General features: G+C 50.8%; 10 protein-coding genes across 10 annotated transcripts; 5 read left to right on the top strand and 5 right to left on the bottom strand.

Annotated features, from left to right (window-relative positions):
* The first annotated feature begins 161 nt into the window (after positions 1–161).
* Positions 162–2,563, top strand: aglB (glycoside hydrolase family 27 protein). Its single transcript, XM_743036.2, has 7 exons — positions 162–757; positions 811–943; positions 994–1,134; positions 1,188–1,277; positions 1,340–1,636; positions 1,697–1,881; positions 1,944–2,563. The coding sequence occupies exons 1-7, from the start codon at positions 671–673 to the stop codon at positions 2,352–2,354; spliced, it is 1,344 nt and encodes a 447-aa protein (XP_748129.2). The 5' UTR covers positions 162–670; the 3' UTR covers positions 2,355–2,563.
* Positions 2,564–3,297: 734 nt separating this feature from the next.
* On the bottom strand, positions 3,298–6,525 carry AFUA_5G02120 (F-box domain protein). Its single transcript, XM_743037.2, has 3 exons — positions 5,510–6,525; positions 3,481–5,432; positions 3,298–3,424 (listed from the first exon to the last, which is right to left on the bottom strand). Exons 1-2 carry the CDS (start codon positions 5,827–5,829, stop codon positions 4,106–4,108), a joined length of 1,647 nt encoding a protein of 548 aa, XP_748130.1. The 5' UTR covers positions 5,830–6,525; the 3' UTR covers positions 3,298–3,424; positions 3,481–4,105.
* A 239-nt stretch (positions 6,526–6,764) lies between these two features.
* On the top strand, positions 6,765–8,290 carry AFUA_5G02110 (GFA family protein). Its single transcript, XM_743038.2, has 4 exons — positions 6,765–7,292; positions 7,375–7,688; positions 7,756–8,008; positions 8,067–8,290. The coding sequence occupies exons 2-4, from the start codon at positions 7,451–7,453 to the stop codon at positions 8,182–8,184; spliced, it is 609 nt and encodes a 202-aa protein (XP_748131.2). The 5' UTR covers positions 6,765–7,292; positions 7,375–7,450; the 3' UTR covers positions 8,185–8,290.
* A 628-nt stretch (positions 8,291–8,918) lies between these two features.
* On the top strand, positions 8,919–9,991 carry AFUA_5G02100 (uncharacterized protein; the record flags this gene model as incomplete). Its single annotated transcript, XM_743039.2, has 3 exons — positions 8,919–9,277; positions 9,331–9,658; positions 9,712–9,991. The coding sequence occupies 3 exons, from the start codon at positions 8,919–8,921 to the stop codon at positions 9,820–9,822; spliced, it is 798 nt and encodes a 265-aa protein (XP_748132.1). The 3' UTR covers positions 9,823–9,991.
* A 48-nt stretch (positions 9,992–10,039) lies between these two features.
* AFUA_5G02090 (YjbQ family protein) lies at positions 10,040–10,828 on the top strand (the record flags this gene model as incomplete). The annotated part of the gene is made up of 2 exons (XM_743040.2): positions 10,040–10,590; positions 10,670–10,828. The coding sequence occupies exons 1-2, from the start codon at positions 10,315–10,317 to the stop codon at positions 10,826–10,828; spliced, it is 435 nt and encodes a 144-aa protein (XP_748133.1). The 5' UTR covers positions 10,040–10,314.
* A 342-nt stretch (positions 10,829–11,170) lies between these two features.
* Positions 11,171–12,030, bottom strand: AFUA_5G02080 (zinc-finger domain-containing protein; the record flags this gene model as incomplete). The annotated part of the gene is made up of 3 exons (XM_743041.2): positions 11,598–12,030; positions 11,353–11,520; positions 11,171–11,299 (listed from the first exon to the last, which is right to left on the bottom strand). The coding sequence occupies exons 1-3, from the start codon at positions 11,943–11,945 to the stop codon at positions 11,171–11,173; spliced, it is 645 nt and encodes a 214-aa protein (XP_748134.1). The 5' UTR covers positions 11,946–12,030.
* A 111-nt stretch (positions 12,031–12,141) lies between these two features.
* Positions 12,142–13,053, top strand: AFUA_5G02070 (uncharacterized protein; the record flags this gene model as incomplete). Its single annotated transcript, XM_077804722.1, has 3 exons — positions 12,142–12,366; positions 12,426–12,818; positions 12,877–13,053. Exons 1-3 carry the CDS (start codon positions 12,298–12,300, stop codon positions 13,051–13,053), a joined length of 639 nt encoding a protein of 212 aa, XP_077660860.1. The 5' UTR covers positions 12,142–12,297.
* Positions 13,054–14,200: 1,147 nt separating this feature from the next.
* Positions 14,201–15,019, bottom strand: AFUA_5G02060 (putative dephospho-CoA kinase; the record flags this gene model as incomplete). Its single annotated transcript, XM_743043.1, has 1 exon — positions 14,201–15,019. The coding sequence occupies one exon, from the start codon at positions 15,017–15,019 to the stop codon at positions 14,201–14,203; it is 819 nt and encodes a 272-aa protein (XP_748136.1).
* Positions 15,020–15,766: 747 nt separating this feature from the next.
* AFUA_5G02050 (DUF3431 domain-containing protein) lies at positions 15,767–16,929 on the bottom strand (the record flags this gene model as incomplete). Its single annotated transcript, XM_743044.1, has 3 exons — positions 15,767–15,975; positions 16,047–16,489; positions 16,550–16,929. 3 exons carry the CDS (start codon positions 16,927–16,929, stop codon positions 15,767–15,769), a joined length of 1,032 nt encoding a protein of 343 aa, XP_748137.1.
* A 377-nt stretch (positions 16,930–17,306) lies between these two features.
* Positions 17,307–19,210, bottom strand: AFUA_5G02040 (lipase family protein). Its single transcript, XM_077804721.1, has 4 exons — positions 18,457–19,210; positions 18,237–18,402; positions 17,850–18,186; positions 17,307–17,794 (listed from the first exon to the last, which is right to left on the bottom strand). The coding sequence occupies exons 1-4, from the start codon at positions 18,542–18,544 to the stop codon at positions 17,495–17,497; spliced, it is 891 nt and encodes a 296-aa protein (XP_077660859.1). The 5' UTR covers positions 18,545–19,210; the 3' UTR covers positions 17,307–17,494.
* Positions 19,211–20,023: the final 813 nt, after the last annotated feature.

Raw genomic sequence — 20,023 nt, 5'->3', positions numbered from 1 at the left:
TCATGAAGAGAGCCCTGGGTGGTAGATAGATTTGCTGCTATGCAGGCAGGTGATTAGACAACTGCATTCTGATCCTAATTTTTCATAATACTATTTCATGCAGACATTACAACTTCCGCAAAGATAACCCCAGACATTGATTGGTAATCGCCCCAGCTCTTGATCCAAGGACTACAGCTGCCCCTCTCGCACAATTGCCCATTGTGGAATCTACTGGAGTACATACGTCAAGGATATACGGGCTATTCGGATGCCTAATGCACTCCGAGTCGAAAAACATGCACCTCAACTTCTCATTTCAGCACGGAACATCGCCCGTGCTCCGCATTTTCAACCCGCATGCCGTATTGGCCGTTCAACCGTTACAATATATGCAGAATTAGACCCAGCGCTATCCTCCAAAAGGCAGAAACCTAGGCCGTATTCTCCAAGCACAACCATCCAGGCCCTGGTTGATTGGTTTCGAGAGTATGATGATCAGCGATGATGTACATCCCTCGGCATCACTTTGTCGTGGATGTTTGTCTGAGTGGTCTGATGCGGGGAATGCTTGCTATATATATATAACTCCAGGTACAATCTATTAGTTGTGTTCACACTGACAATTGAATCAGCGGGCTTCTACTTCGCATTTCTCCCCCATTAGGTGTCAGGGAAGCATTCAGTCGAGATGACGACGTTTTTCTCTCTGACCACTGCAGCTGCAGTGTTAACCCTCGCCCGAGGGAGCAATGCGCTCGTCAGACCGGGCAATGTGGTAAGCTGCTTGTCTCTTCCAACATCTGTATGAGCAGGTCTAAAACTCGACAGGGAAAACTACCCGCTCTAGGCTGGAACACGTGGAATGCGTTCGGCTGCGACATTGATGCGACCAAGATCATGACTGCCGCGAACGAGGTCGTCAATCTGGGTCTGAAGGATCTAGGATATGAGTATATCAATAGTGAGCTGCCTCATCCAGCTTCTAGGATGTACGTTTGTTGACGTGAGCAGTCGATGATTGCTGGTCTGTCAAAAGCGGACGAGACGCGAGCACGCAGCGAATCATCCCGGACCCTGACAAGTTCCCTGATGGTATCTCTGGCGTAGCGGACCAGATACATGATCTGGGGCTGAAAATTGGAATCTATAGCAGTGAGTCACTGCCGATGGATAGATACAGACGACCAAGGCGCTGACACATGAAGGTGCCGGGCTCACGACCTGCGCCGGGTACCCTGCCAGTCTGGGATACGAAGACATCGATGCTCAGACGTTCGCGGAATGGGGCATAGATTGTATGTTGTGTGTTCCCAAGTCTGATCTCGGCAAGCGACTCGGCTAACTAACCCTCAATCAGACCTGAAGTACGACAACTGCGGCGTCCCCTCAAACTGGACAGACACGTACACATACTGCGTCCCCGACCCGGGCAGTAAAGCCACAAACGGGACCTGTCCCGATAACAAGAATCCCGCGCCGGCGGGTTATGACTGGCGCACGTCGTTGACAGCGGAGCGGTACAGGCGGATGCGCGATGCGTTGGTCAGCGTCGACCGCACAATCCTGTACTCGCTATGTGAATGGGGCCAAGCGAATGTGAACGACTGGGGCAACGAGACAGGCAATTCCTGGCGAACGACTGGGGATATCACGCGTAAGATCCAACCTTGACCTTCACGCGTGCCTGTGCCTAGTAACTAACCGATACCACCAGCATCCTGGCCTCGTATCGCCGCCATCGCCAATGAAAACTCCTTCCTGATGAACCATGTTGATTTCTGGGGTTATCCGGACCCGGACATGCTGGAGGTCGGCAACGGCAATCTCACACTAGCAGAGAACCGAGCGCACTTTGCGCTCTGGGCGGCAATGAAGTCGCCCTTGATCATTGGGACTGCTGTACGTTTGTCTCTGTAATCGGACTCATCAGGGCAGTGGACATGTATTGACGTGGTTGACAGCTCGACTCCATTAGCCAGGACCACCTCGCTATCCTCTCTAACAAGATTCTCCTAAAGTTCCACCAGGACCCGGTGATCGGCCGTCCTGCGCAGCCATACAAATGGGGGTACAATCCTGACTGGACGTTTGACCCCGCTCATCCCGCAGAGTACTGGTCCGGCGCATCGTCAGTGCTGGGTGGCACGCTGGTGCTGATGCTGAATTCGGAAGATACGACGCAGAGGCGAACGGCTGTGTGGAAGGAGGTCCCTGAGCTGAAAGATGTGCTCGGTAGACAGGGAAAACGGCGCATTGGATTTCGTGTGACGGATGTGTGGACCGGGAAGGATCTGGGTTGCGTGAGAGATCATTACAGTGTGGAATTAGAGAGTCATGATGTGGCCGCGTTAGTTGTTGGGAGAGCGTGCTAGATAGTAGAATATCCGCCAGGAGTATCCTGACGGTTTATCGGAGGATGCCCAGAGAACGCTTTGGTTCATAAGCAGTCATTACTTTAGACTATCATGAAGTGATTTCGTCTAAGACCTGCGCACAAGTGAATGTTTTCTATCCAACGCATATCCACACTCGAAGGAGTGCAAATGCAGAGTCCCACCAAGCCGACGAATAACAATCCTCCTATGTTATCAATCGTGTTCAATGCGATGCCATTAGGCCCATACGCAAATGATGCCTGATTAATCCATCAACAAACCCGAAAGTATTCCGCGATTTGCATCAAGCCCGAAGCGATGCTCTTCTCATCTTCCACCCACTCGTCAACAAGCTTGGTCGTCAAGTCCTGTGCAAACTCACGAAACTCCTCAAGAATATGCCTCGGGAAATTGGGGCCAAAGTGGCCCCTTTAGCCATGGCTATGACGTAAAATCGACAACTACATCACGTAGAAGCCGATGGCGTATCGAAGCCATGGTATAAACTTCCCTAACAGCACGAGGGAATACAGTTGGAAACGATTCTTTTCTGAGAATGTCCGTAAACTTCTCCTTGGCCAGGTACTTCAATCCTCTGATTAGAAGGCGATCTGCGACGAGGAACTCCTGTATATGAACAGAGAGCTCGCAGCAGTGGAGATGATCAATAGCTCTCGTAGTGCTAGGAATGTACCTACTGTAGCATTAGGTCCTGGACTAACCAACAAGATCCCCCGGTGGACTTTGTCCTTCGGCTAATAATGATGTATGAAAATCGTAATCCAGATAGAATGTGTAATCGCTTGAATAGAGGTAATCGAGGAGCAGAAGGACGACCAGCGGATGGTCGGAGAGCCTGATTCTCCCCGTGCAGGCTTCCTGCAATACCGCGGTCAGAAGGCTTGCGTGTTAGAGACGAGGAGGCAACTCGGTAACCAACGGAGAAATGCGAGTCAAACACTTTGGCAAAAAAGTCGGACTGAGAGCAGACGATTGCTTTATGGGCTAGGAAAATATGAGAACCGCAAAGAATCAAGAAGTCACTGTACTTCGGGTTCGCCCTCAGACTGTTGGACAGATCGCCTTAGCAGTTGTATAGAACTGTGCTTTCTGGGGAACTCACGCTGAAACGGAGGAGGACATCTCATTTCTGCGAATGGTTTCTGCGACGACTTCTGACTTTGATGGACCCTCTTCGCCATTCGTCCCATCCAGAATGTTATCGTTGTCTGAGATGACTGCAGCCATCGTCTAGCTGCTCTCAAGGCAAAGGAGAGGTCTCAAGATCGCAGATTCCTTTCTAACAGTAACTGACCCGAGAGAAGAGACAATCATGGTGACATCGTGCTGATATTGGGATACCAAGATATCACGTTAATGGCGGATGGAGGTGGTACAAAACAGTCTAAGAAGCGATTAAAGGTGAACGAACTATTTTTGGTACCGTAAATGGAAGGAGGTTTTTCAACCTTCCGATAGCCCTAGATCAAATCCACATATCGTAACAACAGCCCAGAACGATCCCCGGTCAAGCTTCTGACCCTGGAGAAGTGTTTCTGCCGTGAGTCCACGAGATTCCCCTGTAGCTCAAGTTCTGTCGCTCAGGTGCACTGCTTCTGGAAATTGGAAACCATCTATACGAAAGCCACGATTCAGTAATCCAGGGTATATCATAATGCCATTATCCCGTATTTGGTCATATATCTCTTATATCACACGCCCCAGCCTCCTTGGAATGATCAGTAGAATCACCGCCATAAGTCTTGCCGACTTTGACGTCTCCAGCCTCCACTACTCTTCGGGCGATCTTCATCGACAGGTACGGCAAGAAACCCGCCGAATCCATTCCCGACAAGGACACTCTTCCTTGCGTCTCCTCCCCAAGATCGACTCAATTGTGCGTCATGAAAGCTCACCGGACGTGTTGTGCTCTCCCGCCGGCCGCGCGTCTGAGGCGGCTCGTACGGAGTAAAGTTCCATTCCAATTCGTCCAATCCCTTGCTGTACACATTGAGGGGCTGCGAGAGACCGCCAGCAGGGATTTGCGGGCCGTTCTCACCCCCTCCGAAGATTCGAGGTGGAGGCGCAAGTAGCAGTGCTTCTGGGAAGCTGGCGTCGCGAACATACAGGTCGCGTAAAGCTGGAAGACAGTTCAACATTAAAGAAGAGACCAGGTAGGTATAATATGAGGCTGCAATAGGTGGTAGGCCATAAGATGTGTTCGAAGAAGTGATCTCATAGTGCAGCATGCTGAGTGACGTTGACGCCAACGGTGGGACCTGTTCCGTGGGAAAGGATCGGGATACTTCTTGAATGAAGAAAAGCCCTTGCAGACATGGCGCAGAAGCTAGAATTTGATACAGAGTGGAAGGAAGCACTCCGGTGGCCGACAAAGTCAGAGAATGCAATGATTTGCGATTCACAGGAAGAGAGAAGAACGCGGCAAGCCCGCTTGCCGTGACCTTCGGGGTATCTCGAAGTGTAAGCCGCTGGACGGCTGGAAATGGAGGCAGTGATTGAGAGTGTCTAAAAGCGGAATCATCAAGCCAAGGAAGGTCTTCCAACGTCAATTCACGCAGATACGGAAAAGCGCCCAGACCAAACCGAAGAATGTTGGGCTCAATTTGCAATCGCGATAACTCCAAGATTTCCAGGTTCATCCACAAACGGGACCCAGGCAACTGCGAAAAGCTTCCTTCGGAGCCGTGGCGATAGGCCATGCGACGTATATCGGGACAACGGGCCATGAGCTCTTGCTTCAGGGCGAGACATGTCGGGTCATCGCTGTATAGGCCAGCCGGCAAGTCCACATATCGGAGGTTGGGGCACACCGAGATCGTTCGGGCAATGCCTGCCTTATTTGCTTCACGCGTCATGTACGGCATCCGAAGAGACAAGACCATGTTTCCCAGCTCATCCGAATTGCGCACTGAGCGCATGAATAATTCCAACCGGGCCTGGGGGGCATCGATGGGGTCGCCATTGCGGTCAAAGAAGGAACGGCGCTTTCGCCTGGCTGCCAGTCGGACTTCGAGTTCGCAGTAGTGCACGGCATCGATGCGGACATGGGAGTACCTTTTTGTGTCGGGATTCAAATGAGCAAAGAGACCAAACGACACCGAACAGAAATTGACCAGAGCGGAGAAGCTTACAATACACTTCGAGCAGCCGGATACCACCGCTTGCATACCACAGCACAGTGTGCGAGGTCGCGCATGTCACAGAGCATGCAGCCGTCCTCGGTCATGGACTCCTCCGAAGTCGCATAGCTGCTGTCCGCTGCATGGGGACAAACAAAAGCAAAGATTCGCGCCAGAACTGGAGGAGGAAGGATCTTGGCGAAGTCTCGCCTTAACGTGGGAACTGGGGGAACACTATGATCGGGAGAGATGCGGAGATGTTCATAGCTGGCCGCATTCCCCGCACGGCTGTGGCTCTTGGAACGCCGTCTAAGTCGAGTAAACAAGCCCATAATGAATATGATATTATTGCTAGAGGGAGATTGCGCAGTGGAAAAAAGACGACATTGGTAAAGGATTGTTGGGTTCGAGAATCACCAAGGGGGGGCCGAGATTTGAAGAGTGATCAACTGGAAATTAAATAAAGACGAAGGAGGGGGAGGCCCGGAGGATCATCAAACTAAGGATAAGCGAGGCTGCGAGACAGTCGGTTATGATTGGGACATGCACTGTCGTAGTGAGTTGGATTATCGGACGACCTTGGGGGATTGGACAGTTGGAAAGCAGAGAGACATATAGCCCTTTCTGATGCCTCTATCCGTCGAAACTCGGGTTCATTTTTTCCATTGAGTTTCGACCACAGGATAGAAAACGGCAGACGGAAAGTAGGGTCCTGTTTCGTGACGACTTGGAGGTGTGATAATGTGATTGGGACCAAGAACGGGGGACACGCGCTGGAGGCTTCTTTGGCGCTTGTCTTGGCTATTTGGCTGGTCTTGAATGGAGGAATGAAGGAATTGTGATATTCCCCTTCGAGCCAGTCTATTTATATCAGTCCTATCAACAGGTCGCGATCCTAGCAGTACATTTGCCGCGCATGAGTATTTCAACGTCCATGTCGATTAATAGCTGTCAATTTGTTTGACATGTACAGGGATATCCAGCAGCTCTTCCAAAGACTTGATCAGACATTCAACAGCGATGTCGATTGCCAAGCTAGAACCTTTGTACGAAACGCGGGCGGGTGTTTCATATTGGCAGTCAGAACTGGCCGATCCGACTTAAACCAGTGGGGTTGTAAGGAACGACGTTTCAGCCTTTGAACTGGTTTCTTTTCAAAGTAGCCAGTCATAGCCTCATAATCCGGTTGAATCAAGGCCCTTTTTGGGGACAAATAATATCAGACAGAATAATTGACCCGGCGATCAGTGCAGCACTCTGAGAGCACGTGAGCAACGACAGGGGTTAAGATAATTATACTCTGGACTTCGTGCACTACGAGGTATTCCCACGAAAAGAGTTGAGAGGTGGCGGGAGTACCACTATCAAAACAATTGATCGATATCACTAATTATTCGGTATGGCTGCTACTTCAGTTCTGGACTTAACTCCCTACCTAGACGCTCACTTGGCCTGATCGTCTCCGTTGGCCAGACTCTTGTATGAAGTCAGCTTGGTTTGAATTCTGCAGGAAATCAAGAATTTTCTATTCGGGAAGCTTGATATAAGGTTATGTCTATATCCATGGAAGTCCTTGACATCTTCACCCGTCAATCAGGGAAGTCAGGGCACGTCTGTCCAGTATTGATTTTGCCTGACATCGTCATTATGTCATACCATCATGATTGAATACATGCAAGAATGCGATGAAATACCTGATTGTCTATGGTATATAAGCCGACTCAAGAGAGTCGCGTCGGATTCAGATTGGAAATCGTCGTCTCTGGAAAACATTCATCTTCATGCTCTGCACAAGGTTCGCAACAGCTCGTTGTGCCACCAACTGGTCATTCTCGACTGCAATTCGCCCAGTTAAGCATCAACTGACAGTCAAGCAGGTTTATCTGACTAAAACTGCTCAGACTGCGTCGAAGTATTGTTTCCAGCTCAGGCCATTCAAAAATAGCAGAAGATATGCCAGCTAAGGGATTGTCAATCCCCAAACCCAATGTCTCCAGTGCGTCGTCTGAGCGCCCCATGGAGAGTGAGGAATGGAAACGACGTCCTCCATATCTGATTCAATCCCCTGAGGAGTTTGGTCCGGTGAAATGGCAAGCCAAATGCCAGTGTGGTCAAGTCACCTATAAGATTAGTCGAGAAAAGCCGCTGAAGGCCAAGTACTGTCATTGTCGAGGTTGCCAAGTCATGCATGGTGAGTCGGGCGATACAGACAGTCCATGTTATGTCCAAAACATTGGGAGACACTAACCTATTTGCAGGAGCTCCTTTCCAATGGGCTGCAATTTTCCACAAGTCTGATCTGACATTCGACAGGGGGGCCCATGGTCTCTCATTCTATTCTTCCGCTCACAGTACGAGAGAATACGAAGTCCCAACGAAGGTATCATGTTCATTCTGTCGGACTCCCATCATGGACGAAGGGCGAAATGTATGCCTCATTTTCCCAGAAGCTATTGTCGCTGGTGATTCGGACAAAGAGCGCCAGGGGTGGAGGGAGGCTTTCGCACCTGAGTATGTCATCACTTCTCAACAATTGCTATCAGAGATTCCTGGCTAACTTGTCTCGCAGTTGTCATATTTTCTACGACAAACGTTGCATAGAAATTCTAGATGGCAAAACTAAGTGGTCAGGGATGGATGAAGAGAGTGATCTCGTGGACGACTATGGTAATAAGAAATCAGAATGAGCACATATACTACATATTTCAATTTGTATATAAGGTCTACTCATAGACTCTTTCCGAATGAGACCTTAAGCTTGTTCATGTCTATTCTATATAGCCATTCTTGCGGTCTGCGTCTACTTGAGCGCGGACGCAAATGAACGCCATTTAGGCATGTTCCTCTGGCAACTTAGTCTAATTACCGATTTATGCTAGTGAAAATCTAGCTGTCACAGTCTCACTCGGGGCCCTGGACCGCATTGGGAAACTCGTCCTAGAAATGGCCCCCCGTTGAGCTTGTGATCGACACTATCACTGATCATTCGGCTTCGGCTTCTCACTTGAGACAACCATGCATGATGAGCCGTTCTGATTACCTCCAGCAGCCATCTATCAGCCAATCTCGTCACTTGCTCCCTGGTAAGCTTCTCATTAAAGTAACTAATTTCTTCACCATATTGACACCTTGGAATGTAACGCGAGCTGTTCATCTAGGGGCATTAACAAAATGTTACCTTCTTTTATGAGCTGTAATTCTCACCGGGTTTTGTCCCTCAAGACACTCATCTGCGAGGATTTAAGGAATGAGATTTCCTCTGCACAGAGTGGATTTGATGGATACTCCTCATACTGGCAGCAACTGTGAACCACTACTAAACGAATTGTAACCTACCATGTGGTCGAAACTTCATTTCATCAGTCTTGCTGCACTGTCAGCCAGTTTGGCAGCAGCAGTCACCCAAATCACAGACAATGAGATGAGCAAGCTTCTGAGTCAAGGAGGCGTCGAGTTGGCGGACCGTTACGCTCCACTGTGGTTTTTCGGTCAAGCCCAGAAACAGCCTCCATGCTATCCTACATGGGCCTTTGGAGGCTCTCCCACCTCGTCTGATATATATGACGACGCTCACAAAACACCACCCGCGCCACAGTGTGAGTATCCCAATGTCGGATGCAGATGCCGCAATCCTGGCGTGGGGATCGGGAACCGCGGACCACCGTTCCCAATATACTTCACCTACAAGAGGTGTAGTGACACCGAGGTACGGGTAGTGTACAACCTGTTCTACGAGAAGGATGGTGCCGACGTCATCGGCATCGAGACCGGTCACGATTAGTGAGTAAATTGAATTCTCGAAGTGATCGATCGGAGGAGCTAACAGAGTCTAGTGACTGGGAGAGAGTGATCATCATTCACTCAAGAGACGCAAACAACATGTGGGCGCCGACCCGTGCCCTTCTCTCTGCGCACAGTGGCTACCATGATCTTGCATGGGGAGACATCCAGAACACGCTTACCACCGACGAGATCAATGCCGGGGACGCTAAAAATCCGAACGGTGTACAGAACAATGACCATCCAAAGGTTTATGTTGCTTGGTCTAAGCACGCTCACTTTGATGACCGCAATACCGGCTGGAACGATCCCATCAGTCAGTCAACGGATAATGCATTCCGCAGCGATGACTGGTGGTATTATGTTGACAAGAGCTATTATGTGAGTTTTCATGTGTTCTTCACAGCAGGTTTAGAGTTATTGACAGGCATTAGATTCTATCAGATGATACCACCGCTGCTGGCAAAGCTCTCGGGTCTGCGAACTGGGGCGATGCGACTAGTAACCCTCCTTCTGTGCATGCAAGTGTGTGCTCTGCGCCATGATGGCAGTAAATGAGTGTGCATGAGATTGGCATTTAGGTCGAACTAATTGAGATTTCTGATTCAATTTTGTGCACAGCCAGTCTTTTTGAGAGCATAGATTATAATGGATTATTGCTATAATTGCGCACTAAGCAATAACAAACATTGACAATACCTCCCGAAAGGTAACTGTGGGAGGGTCAACCCGATGGTATACTTCTGGCGAATGACGTCGATGCCCAAACCAGTGAGATCCCCACCATCGCAACTCGCAACTCACCAGTTGATTCCAGCAGACATTTCATAGATCGACTGTACAAACTCATACTTCAAACATAGGTCAATTGAATCTCAGACTCATCAATCATCGGGTCCCTCATTATCAATTCCAGCCTATCCATTCAATCTCCAAACAACCCCGCAAACACCATCCCACCAGCCCACAAATCCACCAACTAACAACACACACCCACCAGCTTTAACCACAACGTCAAACCCATCCGCAAGGCAAAAATGTCCTGGTTCCAGAAAACCTTCACCCTCCCCCCTCGCTCCCGCGGCTCCTACCTCATAACCGACGAAGTCCTCTCCCAACTTCCCGAAATCCGCAACTACAAAGTGGGCATGCTCAACCTCTTTGTCCAGCACACCAGCTGCGCGCTCTCGCTGAATGAGAACTGGGACGAGGATGTGCGTGCCGATATGAGCGATGCGTTGGATAGGATTGTGCCGACTGACCGCAAGGGGAATCTCTATCGGCATTCGGCGGAGGGGGAGGATGATATGCCGGTATGCTCTTTGTCATTTGTCGTTCGCTGTTTGCGAATTGCGTTACGGGAATGGAGAATGGGGCTGACGAGTGGTGCAGGCTCATATCAAGTCCGCTCTTGTGGGGGCGTCGGTCAATATTCCCATCACGAATGGGCGGTTGGCCACTGGTACGTGGCAGGGGATTTGGTATTTGGAGTTTCGGACGAGTCGGCACACGCGCAAGGTTGTTGCGACGATTCAGGGTGAGAAGGCGTGACTTGATGGTGCCCGGGGGTGTCTATGATTGCTTTTTGAGGTGATGGTGACAGCTACGAACGTCACCAGGATGATTGGTGGATGTAGAGGGCTTAATCGAAGCATGGACGCAAGACTAGCCGTGAAAGTGTCTTGCTGATAGCATACGAATGCTTGGTGTGTATATAATAGCCGCAGACAAGTCAAGCAGTGCTATGATCCAGGCCGATATTCATCACCCTAGACGGAAGGAGAACTTGAATCTAGCAGTTCATTGATCTGGTACAAATCTGTACATGAGCCCGGCAGGGCTAAAGAATATCAAAACAATTCATCAACGCCAACAATGAAAATAACCGTTCTTCTACCGCTGCTCGAATGCACCATCGGTAACACGTTGCGTCTCGTTCGCCTCGGTGGCATCACCGGTCGGTTCGAGGGGGTAGCTGGTAGCGGGGAGAGATTTGAGATAAGCACGGTGCTGCTCGTGGGCCTATAGATCATTTGTCAGCGTGTCCATGCTCCAAACCCGAAGGAAGAGCTTACGAAAGGAAGACCGCAGTAGCCGCAGGTGGCGATCTCGGGCTTGTCAGTGTTGATGAAGATACGGGGGTGACCCAATGGGCCGCCGCCTCCGTCACAGCTGACGATTCTCTTGTTGGTCCAGCGCACGGGCTGCTTGTGAATAAGTTCGATGGCGGCCATGGGTTGAGGCTAGAGGAATCCATATTAGCTATACATTCCATGCGTTGATAATCCAATGAGCTCCTCCCAGAAAGTTCGCTACACACCTGAAGCTCCATGATGGTCTGCTCGAAACGAGGACCGGTCATAGCCTTTTCCCGAGGCTGCTGGCTAGCGGCCCATGTAGTGGCACGGTTGGGGGCCTGAAGCTGGCGGTTACGCTCGCCGGCCTCGGGCTCCTCGCGCAGAGGAGCATCCCATACACCCTGTGAGTCGGTAGGGGTAGCATTGGTGGCAGAGACATTGGGCTCGGGGGTTCGCGAGGTCGGGTCATTGGCTTGCATGCGGTTCTCTGTCAGGCGAGGCATGGTTGTCGAATAGCTGGCCCGGGCGACGAAGCGGGGAGTCCACGCCGTGGAGAAGGCCGCGACGCGGCTTCGAGCACAGGACAGCATGCTGGGCAATTAAGGTCCCTGGTGGCACAAAGGAAAGGTGTGTCTTGGGCGGCGGAGAGCGGAGGTTGGAGTCGGGATGGAAGGGTGAGGTTTGCTGGAGCTCGCGCGGCCGCTTGTCTGGCCAATGGGAGCCGCCCATGCGGCTGTGACGGCGAAATTCTGCCGCTCGCAATGAAATAATTTCTTGCCTGTTTCGGTCACTGTTTAATGTGGTCGTTGTTTCTGAGAAGGTTTCACTCGTCAGACCAAGGTTAGGAATTGAACCAATTACTACCTGTGCATAGATTTCGATATAGACTCCGAACATCTTCGTTTATGTCATTTGCGTGCTCTTTCATTTAAAAGCGTCATCATGCCTCCATCTACATCCTCTGGCTCCAAGCCAGAAAAAACCATGTCGTCGCGTTTACTGACTATGAAGGTGCGGCAATAATCGATATCATCTACAAATTGCCTCTCAGCTGACCAAGTATTGTACAGTTCATGCAACGAGCTGCTGCCACCGCTGCAAGCAAAGAAACACCGCAGACTTCCTCCCCCGAAGGGTCCACCACTTCAACACCGAAGCGACCTAGACTTTCCAGCGAGGGCGTGTCGCAAAGTCCCGGTGCAGCACAATCCTCAGATTTAGAAGCTATCTCAGCTGCTCTTGCGGCCGAGGAAGAAAAGCGAAGGGAAGCCATCGCCAGGCAAGCTGCAGATGCTGGCGAAACCGAATGGGTGCTAGACTACTCTGGAGCGGAAGATACGGGCAACGAGTATGCAACACAACCTCTTGTCCTTGCGGCAGAGTCTCTGGACGCGGATGACGACGATCTGGTCCATGGTGGTCGACAGGCTTATGGAAATTTCAAGCGCAAAGGCAAAGTTGAGGTTCGTGGTTTTCTTCGTTCAGTCCGGAGAGTATGTAGCTGACAGTTCCTTACACCAGCATTCTGATGCTACCACCGACCCGACAGATCCTGAGCAGATTAATTCCATGATCAACAAGGCGAAACAGCAGGCCAGACAGAGACCTGTGAAATTGTCTCAGTTATCAAGTATTTCTGGGGGTCGTCATAGCTTTGGTGGGGGTGAAAAATCGCAGAAGAAGCGCAAGCATAAATAAATTGATCCCTCGATGAGTGTTTATCTGCTCAAGTGGGCATTCTCGGTGCTCGGGGGTCTGCTAATCATGGCCAAACAAAGCTGAACCTGGCGTTCCGTCTACATTGCCTCCAATTGCCATGTTTCCGCATGGAACGATCTGCTCGTTGGGTCGGATTGTCTGCAGATGATGGTTACATCCTCACAGCCGAATGAAGACTCGTGGACTTGACCAATAGACCCGAATCTTCGAGTCAGAAGCAGTGAAAGAAACGGAACGAATTCCGACTTCGGCTGGCACATCTTCCGGCAACGTTGGCATGATTTCCACAAAATGCGGCGATTTTGCGTCGTACGGAGAGCACCTTGTGAAATCTTCCAGAACATGACACGGACGAGACTGCAATGGTGTATGGGCCTCATCTGAGATTGACATCTGCTTTCCTTGTGTTACCATTGTCTATGCCCATAACAGCGATCACCTTACTTGAGCATTGAGGCCTTTGGATTCACCAATCGATTGGAATCCTCTTTGATATGTTGGAATCAACGCTGCGACGCGCATATCTCCGTTGACGGATTGTTTGACATCATGGTCCAAAGGGCGCACGCCCTTTGGCAAAACGGAGCATGCCTTGTCGACTTGCAACGTCACTCGGACCAGGCGAGATTTCTCCGCCTCAAAGTTCTCCATACTGCTAAAACAATAGCATGGCATCTTCTGTGGGGCTACCTTTGAGTCTCAAATCCAATTGAACTATAGGAGCGTGGAGGCAGTGACGGGTACAACGATGACCTTGAAAATCACCAGCACTTTGTGGTGCAGGTTAGCTTAGCTCGAGTTGCTATGTCCTTATATTATGGCTATCATGATGGCCTGAAGAAGGAATAGCTGCGTCTAACAATGATCTTTTGTTTGCCAATCAAAGAAGAGGAGCAGATACAGAGAGATCCGCTAATGTCAAACCAGTCTTGGCCTTGTGAGAGCAACCAGTCCAAACGCTTCCAAGAGTCTCGTACCTTGAACACGCGTTTGCTCAGTCCAAGCTGTTTGTATTATAGTCTATAGTTCCCTCTAGAACGCCGCGCAGATCCCTGGGCTGGCTTTTAATCCCGCAGTCCTTCAAGAATCACTCGCTTTGTAGACTAGCGGATCACCATATTCTAAATCATAACTTGGCCTTCTCTTCCCTCTCTTTCTTCTGCCAGCTCTTTTGCGTCGCGAAATTCACAGCCAGATTCCAAGCTGCGATGCCCACTCCCAGCGGCGGGGCCAGCAACAGAACCCACGCCCACCAGTTCGGGCTTGACGCCTTAATCATCTCCATCGCCTTACTGACCTCCTTCTCCAAATCCGCCTTATCCCCATCATTCCACACAATAACCCCCCTCGCTGACCCTGTCCCCCGAAACTCCGCTTTCTCAACCTTCCCACGCACATCCCCCTGACTCCTCACCCTATTCTCCGCATCCTCGGCCGACAAATGCGGATCCCGCGAGCGCAGCCGCGCCATCTGCACCGCCGGATCCCTCACGCCCACAACCACCACCGTCCCACAGATCAGATCCATCCCGCTCTCAAACAACAGCGGCACGTCAAGCACCACCGCCCAATGGCCGCGCACATAGTAGTATATCAGCGCCTTGTAAATCTCCCACCGCACAGCGGGGTGCACGATCTTGTTGAGGATCATGCGGTCGCGCTTGCGCTCCTCGCTGGTTCCGAATACGCGCCGCCCGAGCGCCGGGCGGTTCAGCGGTGGTTGTGAGCTTGTCGCATCGCCGTCTGATGGAGGGAGGAGGAGGTCGGGCGTGCTGGGTCCGAAGTAGTTGACTATTGCTTTGTAGGCGGGCGTGCCTGGTTCGACGACCTGACGGGCGAGGAGGTCTGCGTCGATTATGGGGAGGGAGTAGGGGGGTGAGGCGAGGAGGGCTGAGACGGTGGATTTGCCGGTGGCGATGGAGCCGGTTAGGCCGATTATGAGCATTGTGTTTGGTTCGATGTTTCGGTACGCAGCGGTGGGGGTCGTGCTCTGGCGGGGGTGAGACGGGTTGATATGCAGTAGATCTATTGTCTATGGATCGAATTACGGTTCGTGAGTTGTTGAATCAATTGAGAATGTAGGTCGTCGGGATGCCGTTGTTGTGAATAATGACGTTGAATGTCTATGAAGAGGAGCTGGAGTTGGAGGTATTTCGGGATGCGGGGACTGCCGTCAACCTCGGCCGGGGTATGTCACTCGGAGAGAAGCTGCTGAACCACTTATACAGTTGAGCTTGCTAGTAAACTTCGCTGGTATTTGACTTGTCACGTATATGTCTTTTTATAAGAGGAAATAGGTATCATCGAGAAGGATATTACAAAGCTATCGTCATACTTTTCGTAAGACCGCACAGGTTCGTATAGAACAGCCATGTGGTTCCCGCAATTGACGGTGTTGAAGGCGCTTCTCTCAGATCGTTCGTATCTGTGACGACGAATCTAGCCCTTGCAAATGATGTATTGGAGACATGGCCATGTCAATCGAGTTCCCCAGAAGCTCGATGACGTTCGATTAGTTGACCTGGACTGGCACTTCCTTTGAACCAGCTTGCAGTACAACCAGAATGAACCAAAGTCGGGCTCTAGCTTTCAGCGGGTGCCGCTTCTACTCGCCAGCCATGGCGTGTACGGCGCAGTCCGCTTCTCAAGAGTACAGTACTCGACACAGTAGCAAAAGCAAATCTAAGTAAGCTTAGGTCTCTGGAAGTCCAGTACTGGGATCTTGTTGCTGGCCCTTCCAACCTATGTACGGCCAACCCTGTGGAAGAGTTGAGTAAGGCGGAAGCACATAGCGCCCAGCGCATTCCCTTTCGTTTGGACATGTCAGATCGCATAAACCGAACACCTTGCAATAGCATTCTTCCGCCGTGGGGCAGAACACGGGTCCCTGGCCAAAGATCACTGATGGCTGTTAGCACCGCATTGCTTTATAAAGACACTGTGACGCAGGGGGAGGGGGGTTGGAAACATACTATGCCACGAGTACTCCATAATCCGCCCACTGAGATCATCCTTAAGTGGCGTCTCAGACAACCATTTCCTGAACCGCACATAGTCACTCTTGGGCCTTTCGCGGACCTTCCAGTTCGTGACTCCAAACTGCGCGCAGCACGATACGCCAACCTCGTCTGGTACGTCAACCCCAGGGAACAGCTCCATGAAGCCGTTCTTGAAATACTCCCCCGCATGCACATCGTCACGGTGGGTATCCGTGTGCGGGTGGATCTCCGCCGGACATCCGAGAGTCCATGCACAGCGCAGATTGACATAGCCTTGCTTTTGGAGATAAGACACTTGGAAACGACGGAGCACGGGGACTCCGTCGTAGTAGGGATCGTCGTTGTGCCATTGGAAGCGCTGCGAGTGGATGAAAAGCATCACGTCCGGTAGATGGTCATAGTTATCAATTATGTATCTGGCACCTGCCATCAGTACTAGCCTTCACGCAACAAGGTATAGGACCAAAAGTACATACGTCAAATATACCATAGACTCCCGCCCTTTGTTCTGCGGCACGGTCAACTCCGCATTCTTATCGTCGACCACGTAGACGCTCTTATGCCAGTCGGGGAAATTCTCGAACAACCACGAGGTATTATCACTCTTCATGCTCGCGACCACCATATCTTTCTCGATCCTCGTGTCGCGCGACGGAGATGCCTGCCCCGAACGCGCGTCCCTGTTCGCCCCCTCATCGTGGACCGGATGATGGACCGAAACAGCCGACTCTCGGTCCGTGGATTTTTTCGTAAAGAACAGAAAGTATAGAGCGTAGATGATGACAACCGTGACGAAAATTGCCTTTTCCTTATTGCGACGGCGCGGGCTCTGGACTCCGGTGCCGAAGAACAACATGGCTGTAGGCGAAGGAAAGAGTCCCTAAAGTGGGGGCCCTATGACAATTTCCGTGATTACTGAGGACAGGTATAGTATCAGCAGCATGAAGCAGCGACCATTGCGGCGTGTAGAGCAGATGTTGAAAATGCGCAGAGTCGGCTCTCCGGCGGAGAGGTACAGGATTGGAGGGTGGATTCAATTGCGTAAAGACGTTCGCAAGGATTGAGCGGCTACTGGTCGTTAGTCATGACAGAATTAATATTATTATTATTCAAACCAAATGAGCATTCAGTAAGAACGCACTCCGTCGAGCCAGCTTCCACCAGCTGGTGATTAGATCCCAAGTGGATGAAGCTGGGGATAAACTCCAGGTGTCCAAGTCCAAACCAAACAAACTTCCCCAGAACCACACCTGTCCACAATGTGGAGTTTATTTCTACCATTTGACATAAACTCAAGTCATACTCTGTAGTATAGAAATGTCGCTTTGCAAGAAATAAGTCATCAATTCATTCCCCGTTCATGAGCCAAGCTTAAGATATCCTGGCCCTTTTATATCCAAAAAGCTGTTTATATACTGCGCTTATTGACAACCATCAATATGGCCAATATACCAATTATGGGCCTCAATGCTGGTAGAATCCTCGCCCGCATTTCCACCGCTTGAGTCGATTCCCTGGACAACCGTGACATCAGACGTCGTGACAGGAGCGTTGTCACCGCTCGTGATCCAGTACTCTGGGCTAATGTGGCTGAAGCCAAAGACTCGGGGCGGGAGTCTGGGGACAATGTCGTTTGTGTGTGTGACACGGTAATTGGAACCCTGTCCGGTGATGAATGTTGCCAAGGCCTTATTTCCAACACGCGGGGATCCGTAACCATACTTCAATCAATTAGTCCCATTACGCCCTTACCTGATTTGACAAGGGATGACTTACCAGCTCTACGGGAATCCCTGCTTTCCGCAACGTAGCAGCCCCCAGCGTTGCAAGAGCAGCGCCGAAGCTATGGCCAGTAAAGACAACGGTATAGCCACTGTAAGTTGCAAGGGCAGAGTTTAGCTCGGTCGTTAGTGCATTGGCAACGACTTCCCAGGACTTCCAGAATCCCTTATGTACCGCACATCCGCTGCAAACATCACTGATACTGTCCAGGCCAAAGTCCAGGTTCGCCAACCATGTGTCTATCGTGCGGCTTCCTCTGAAAGAGACCACAAGTAGCTTGTTCGTGGTGTCTGCAACCAAGAAGCCTGCGACGTCTCCATACGCGGAATCACTACCAACTCTGTTAGAGATACGAGCTACTCATGCATGGGATCGACCTACTCGTAGAATTCCGAAAGGGTCTTGGTGTTGGCTGCCTCGACCAGCGGGCACTCTCCAGAGGAGCATGTCAGCTTGTTGCCCGTGGAATTGATGTTGTTGGTACAATAGGAGGCAGCAGAGTATTGCGCAAACAGTGACAGTTTTTGCAGCACCGACGAGGACACGTCTACTTAATAGTTAGCATCGCACATAGCCCAATCGTAGGAAGCGTCAGACATACCTCGCTTTGCCAACATTGCTGGCGCCGCAGCACCCAGCGCAGCAAACGCCGTAACAGCCAGCGTACAGACAGACTTAAAGTGAACCATGATGCCTAGCTTATACTCAAGACAACCCTTTCAGAGAGAATATAGGCAGACTCTGCGCGATAAGCCCCCAGGAGACGACACGGCACCTGGATCTCATCTTCAGCGATCTGCAGGAATGCGGAGAATTTATACCCTGCCAGAGCCCACATAGCGACTCAGTAGTCGCACTCTCCACTCTCAAATATTCATCGCGCCTTGTTTGTCAGCTGAGGGCTTTTCTCGCGAGCAATCCAGGGTGGGGTACGGAGTAGATAGGCCCAGTCAGCCGTCAACCAACCGGCCTCATTGTAAACATGGCACGGCGCTCCTCTCGGCCAAGCTGACACATTCAGGGAGATTTCCCCATTCCTCGCTGACCCAAACAGGATGTTCGTCCGTTGCCAGCCATGAAAATCGAAAGGAGTATCTACCAGATACTATGCCGTATGCGCGGGGGCTAAAGTAGCGTGTGTGATGCTCCCCACCAATCCCGGGATAATCCCCGCAGCCTGCAGAAGCTCCAGACGTTGGAAGGACCAGAATGGTATGGAGAACGCGAAGATCAGTAAACCATGCTTGAGAACGTGAGACTGATTGGTCGAATTGTAATTTTGCAAGGAATATAGTTCATCGGTGACCGGACTCCGACTATCCAGCAAGAGGAATCAGTCAATAAGACTTCGTGCCTAACTCTCTAGCGGTGACGACTGACGGGAGAAGATGGCTGGCGGCTAGCGAGAAATGGCTCACGCCAAGTTCCGGCCAAATCATCCTGCCTGGTGATAGTGAGGAATCACGCTGGCGGTGTGGATGGCCGATTGGACGAGAAAAGCAACTCAATGGTGGAAGATTCCTCGTTGCTTACGGTGCTGCAGGGGAAGAGCCAACCATATGGATTGTCTTAGATTGCCTTATACGAGGTGTCGTCACTAAGCATGCCTGGCGCAGGCTGAGTCGTGCTGTCTAAAGTACATAGCGTCGGCATATAGACTCCAGCAGTCCTCATGACCATGTATGAGCAGTGGAGCACATGAAACCGAGACTTGACGAAATTGACTTGCCGTGCGTATGTAATGCAACACTACTCTACCTCTGCCGTCCAGCCTTGACCACTATGTAGTGAGGTACTTTCCACGTGGTACTACTGTGTAGAGCCGACGAGGCGACTTGGCCGTGGGTACTCGGGATCCCATTCAGCTTTGGATGCCAACATCTCTAATTCGCCGACAAAGCCTGGTTGACTTCTAAAGGATGCCCTCAAAACCCAATCAATTGATCCTCGAAATGTAAACTATCCATCATACCCAGGGAAGGGAAGAAACGCGAAAAGAAACAAAAAAGCAAAGCATACATCCGCTCCGTGGAACGCCGACCATGTACATTAAGGAATCATATCTATCTTTGATGGCAAAGCTAGATGGGAGTTACTAGGAGAGGTAGTATCAATGCTATAGTCCAATCAGTTTTCCGCTTCATGTGCGAAAGACAAATGGAGTCAGA

The sequence above is a fragment of the Aspergillus fumigatus genome, chromosome 5 (assembly GCF_000002655.1).
Source record: "Aspergillus fumigatus Af293 chromosome 5, whole genome shotgun sequence".
In the NCBI taxonomy this organism is placed as follows: Eukaryota; Fungi; Ascomycota; class Eurotiomycetes; order Eurotiales; family Aspergillaceae; genus Aspergillus; species Aspergillus fumigatus.
Note: the sequence above shows the minus strand (reverse complement) of the source record. Positions and strands in the feature narration are given on the sequence as shown.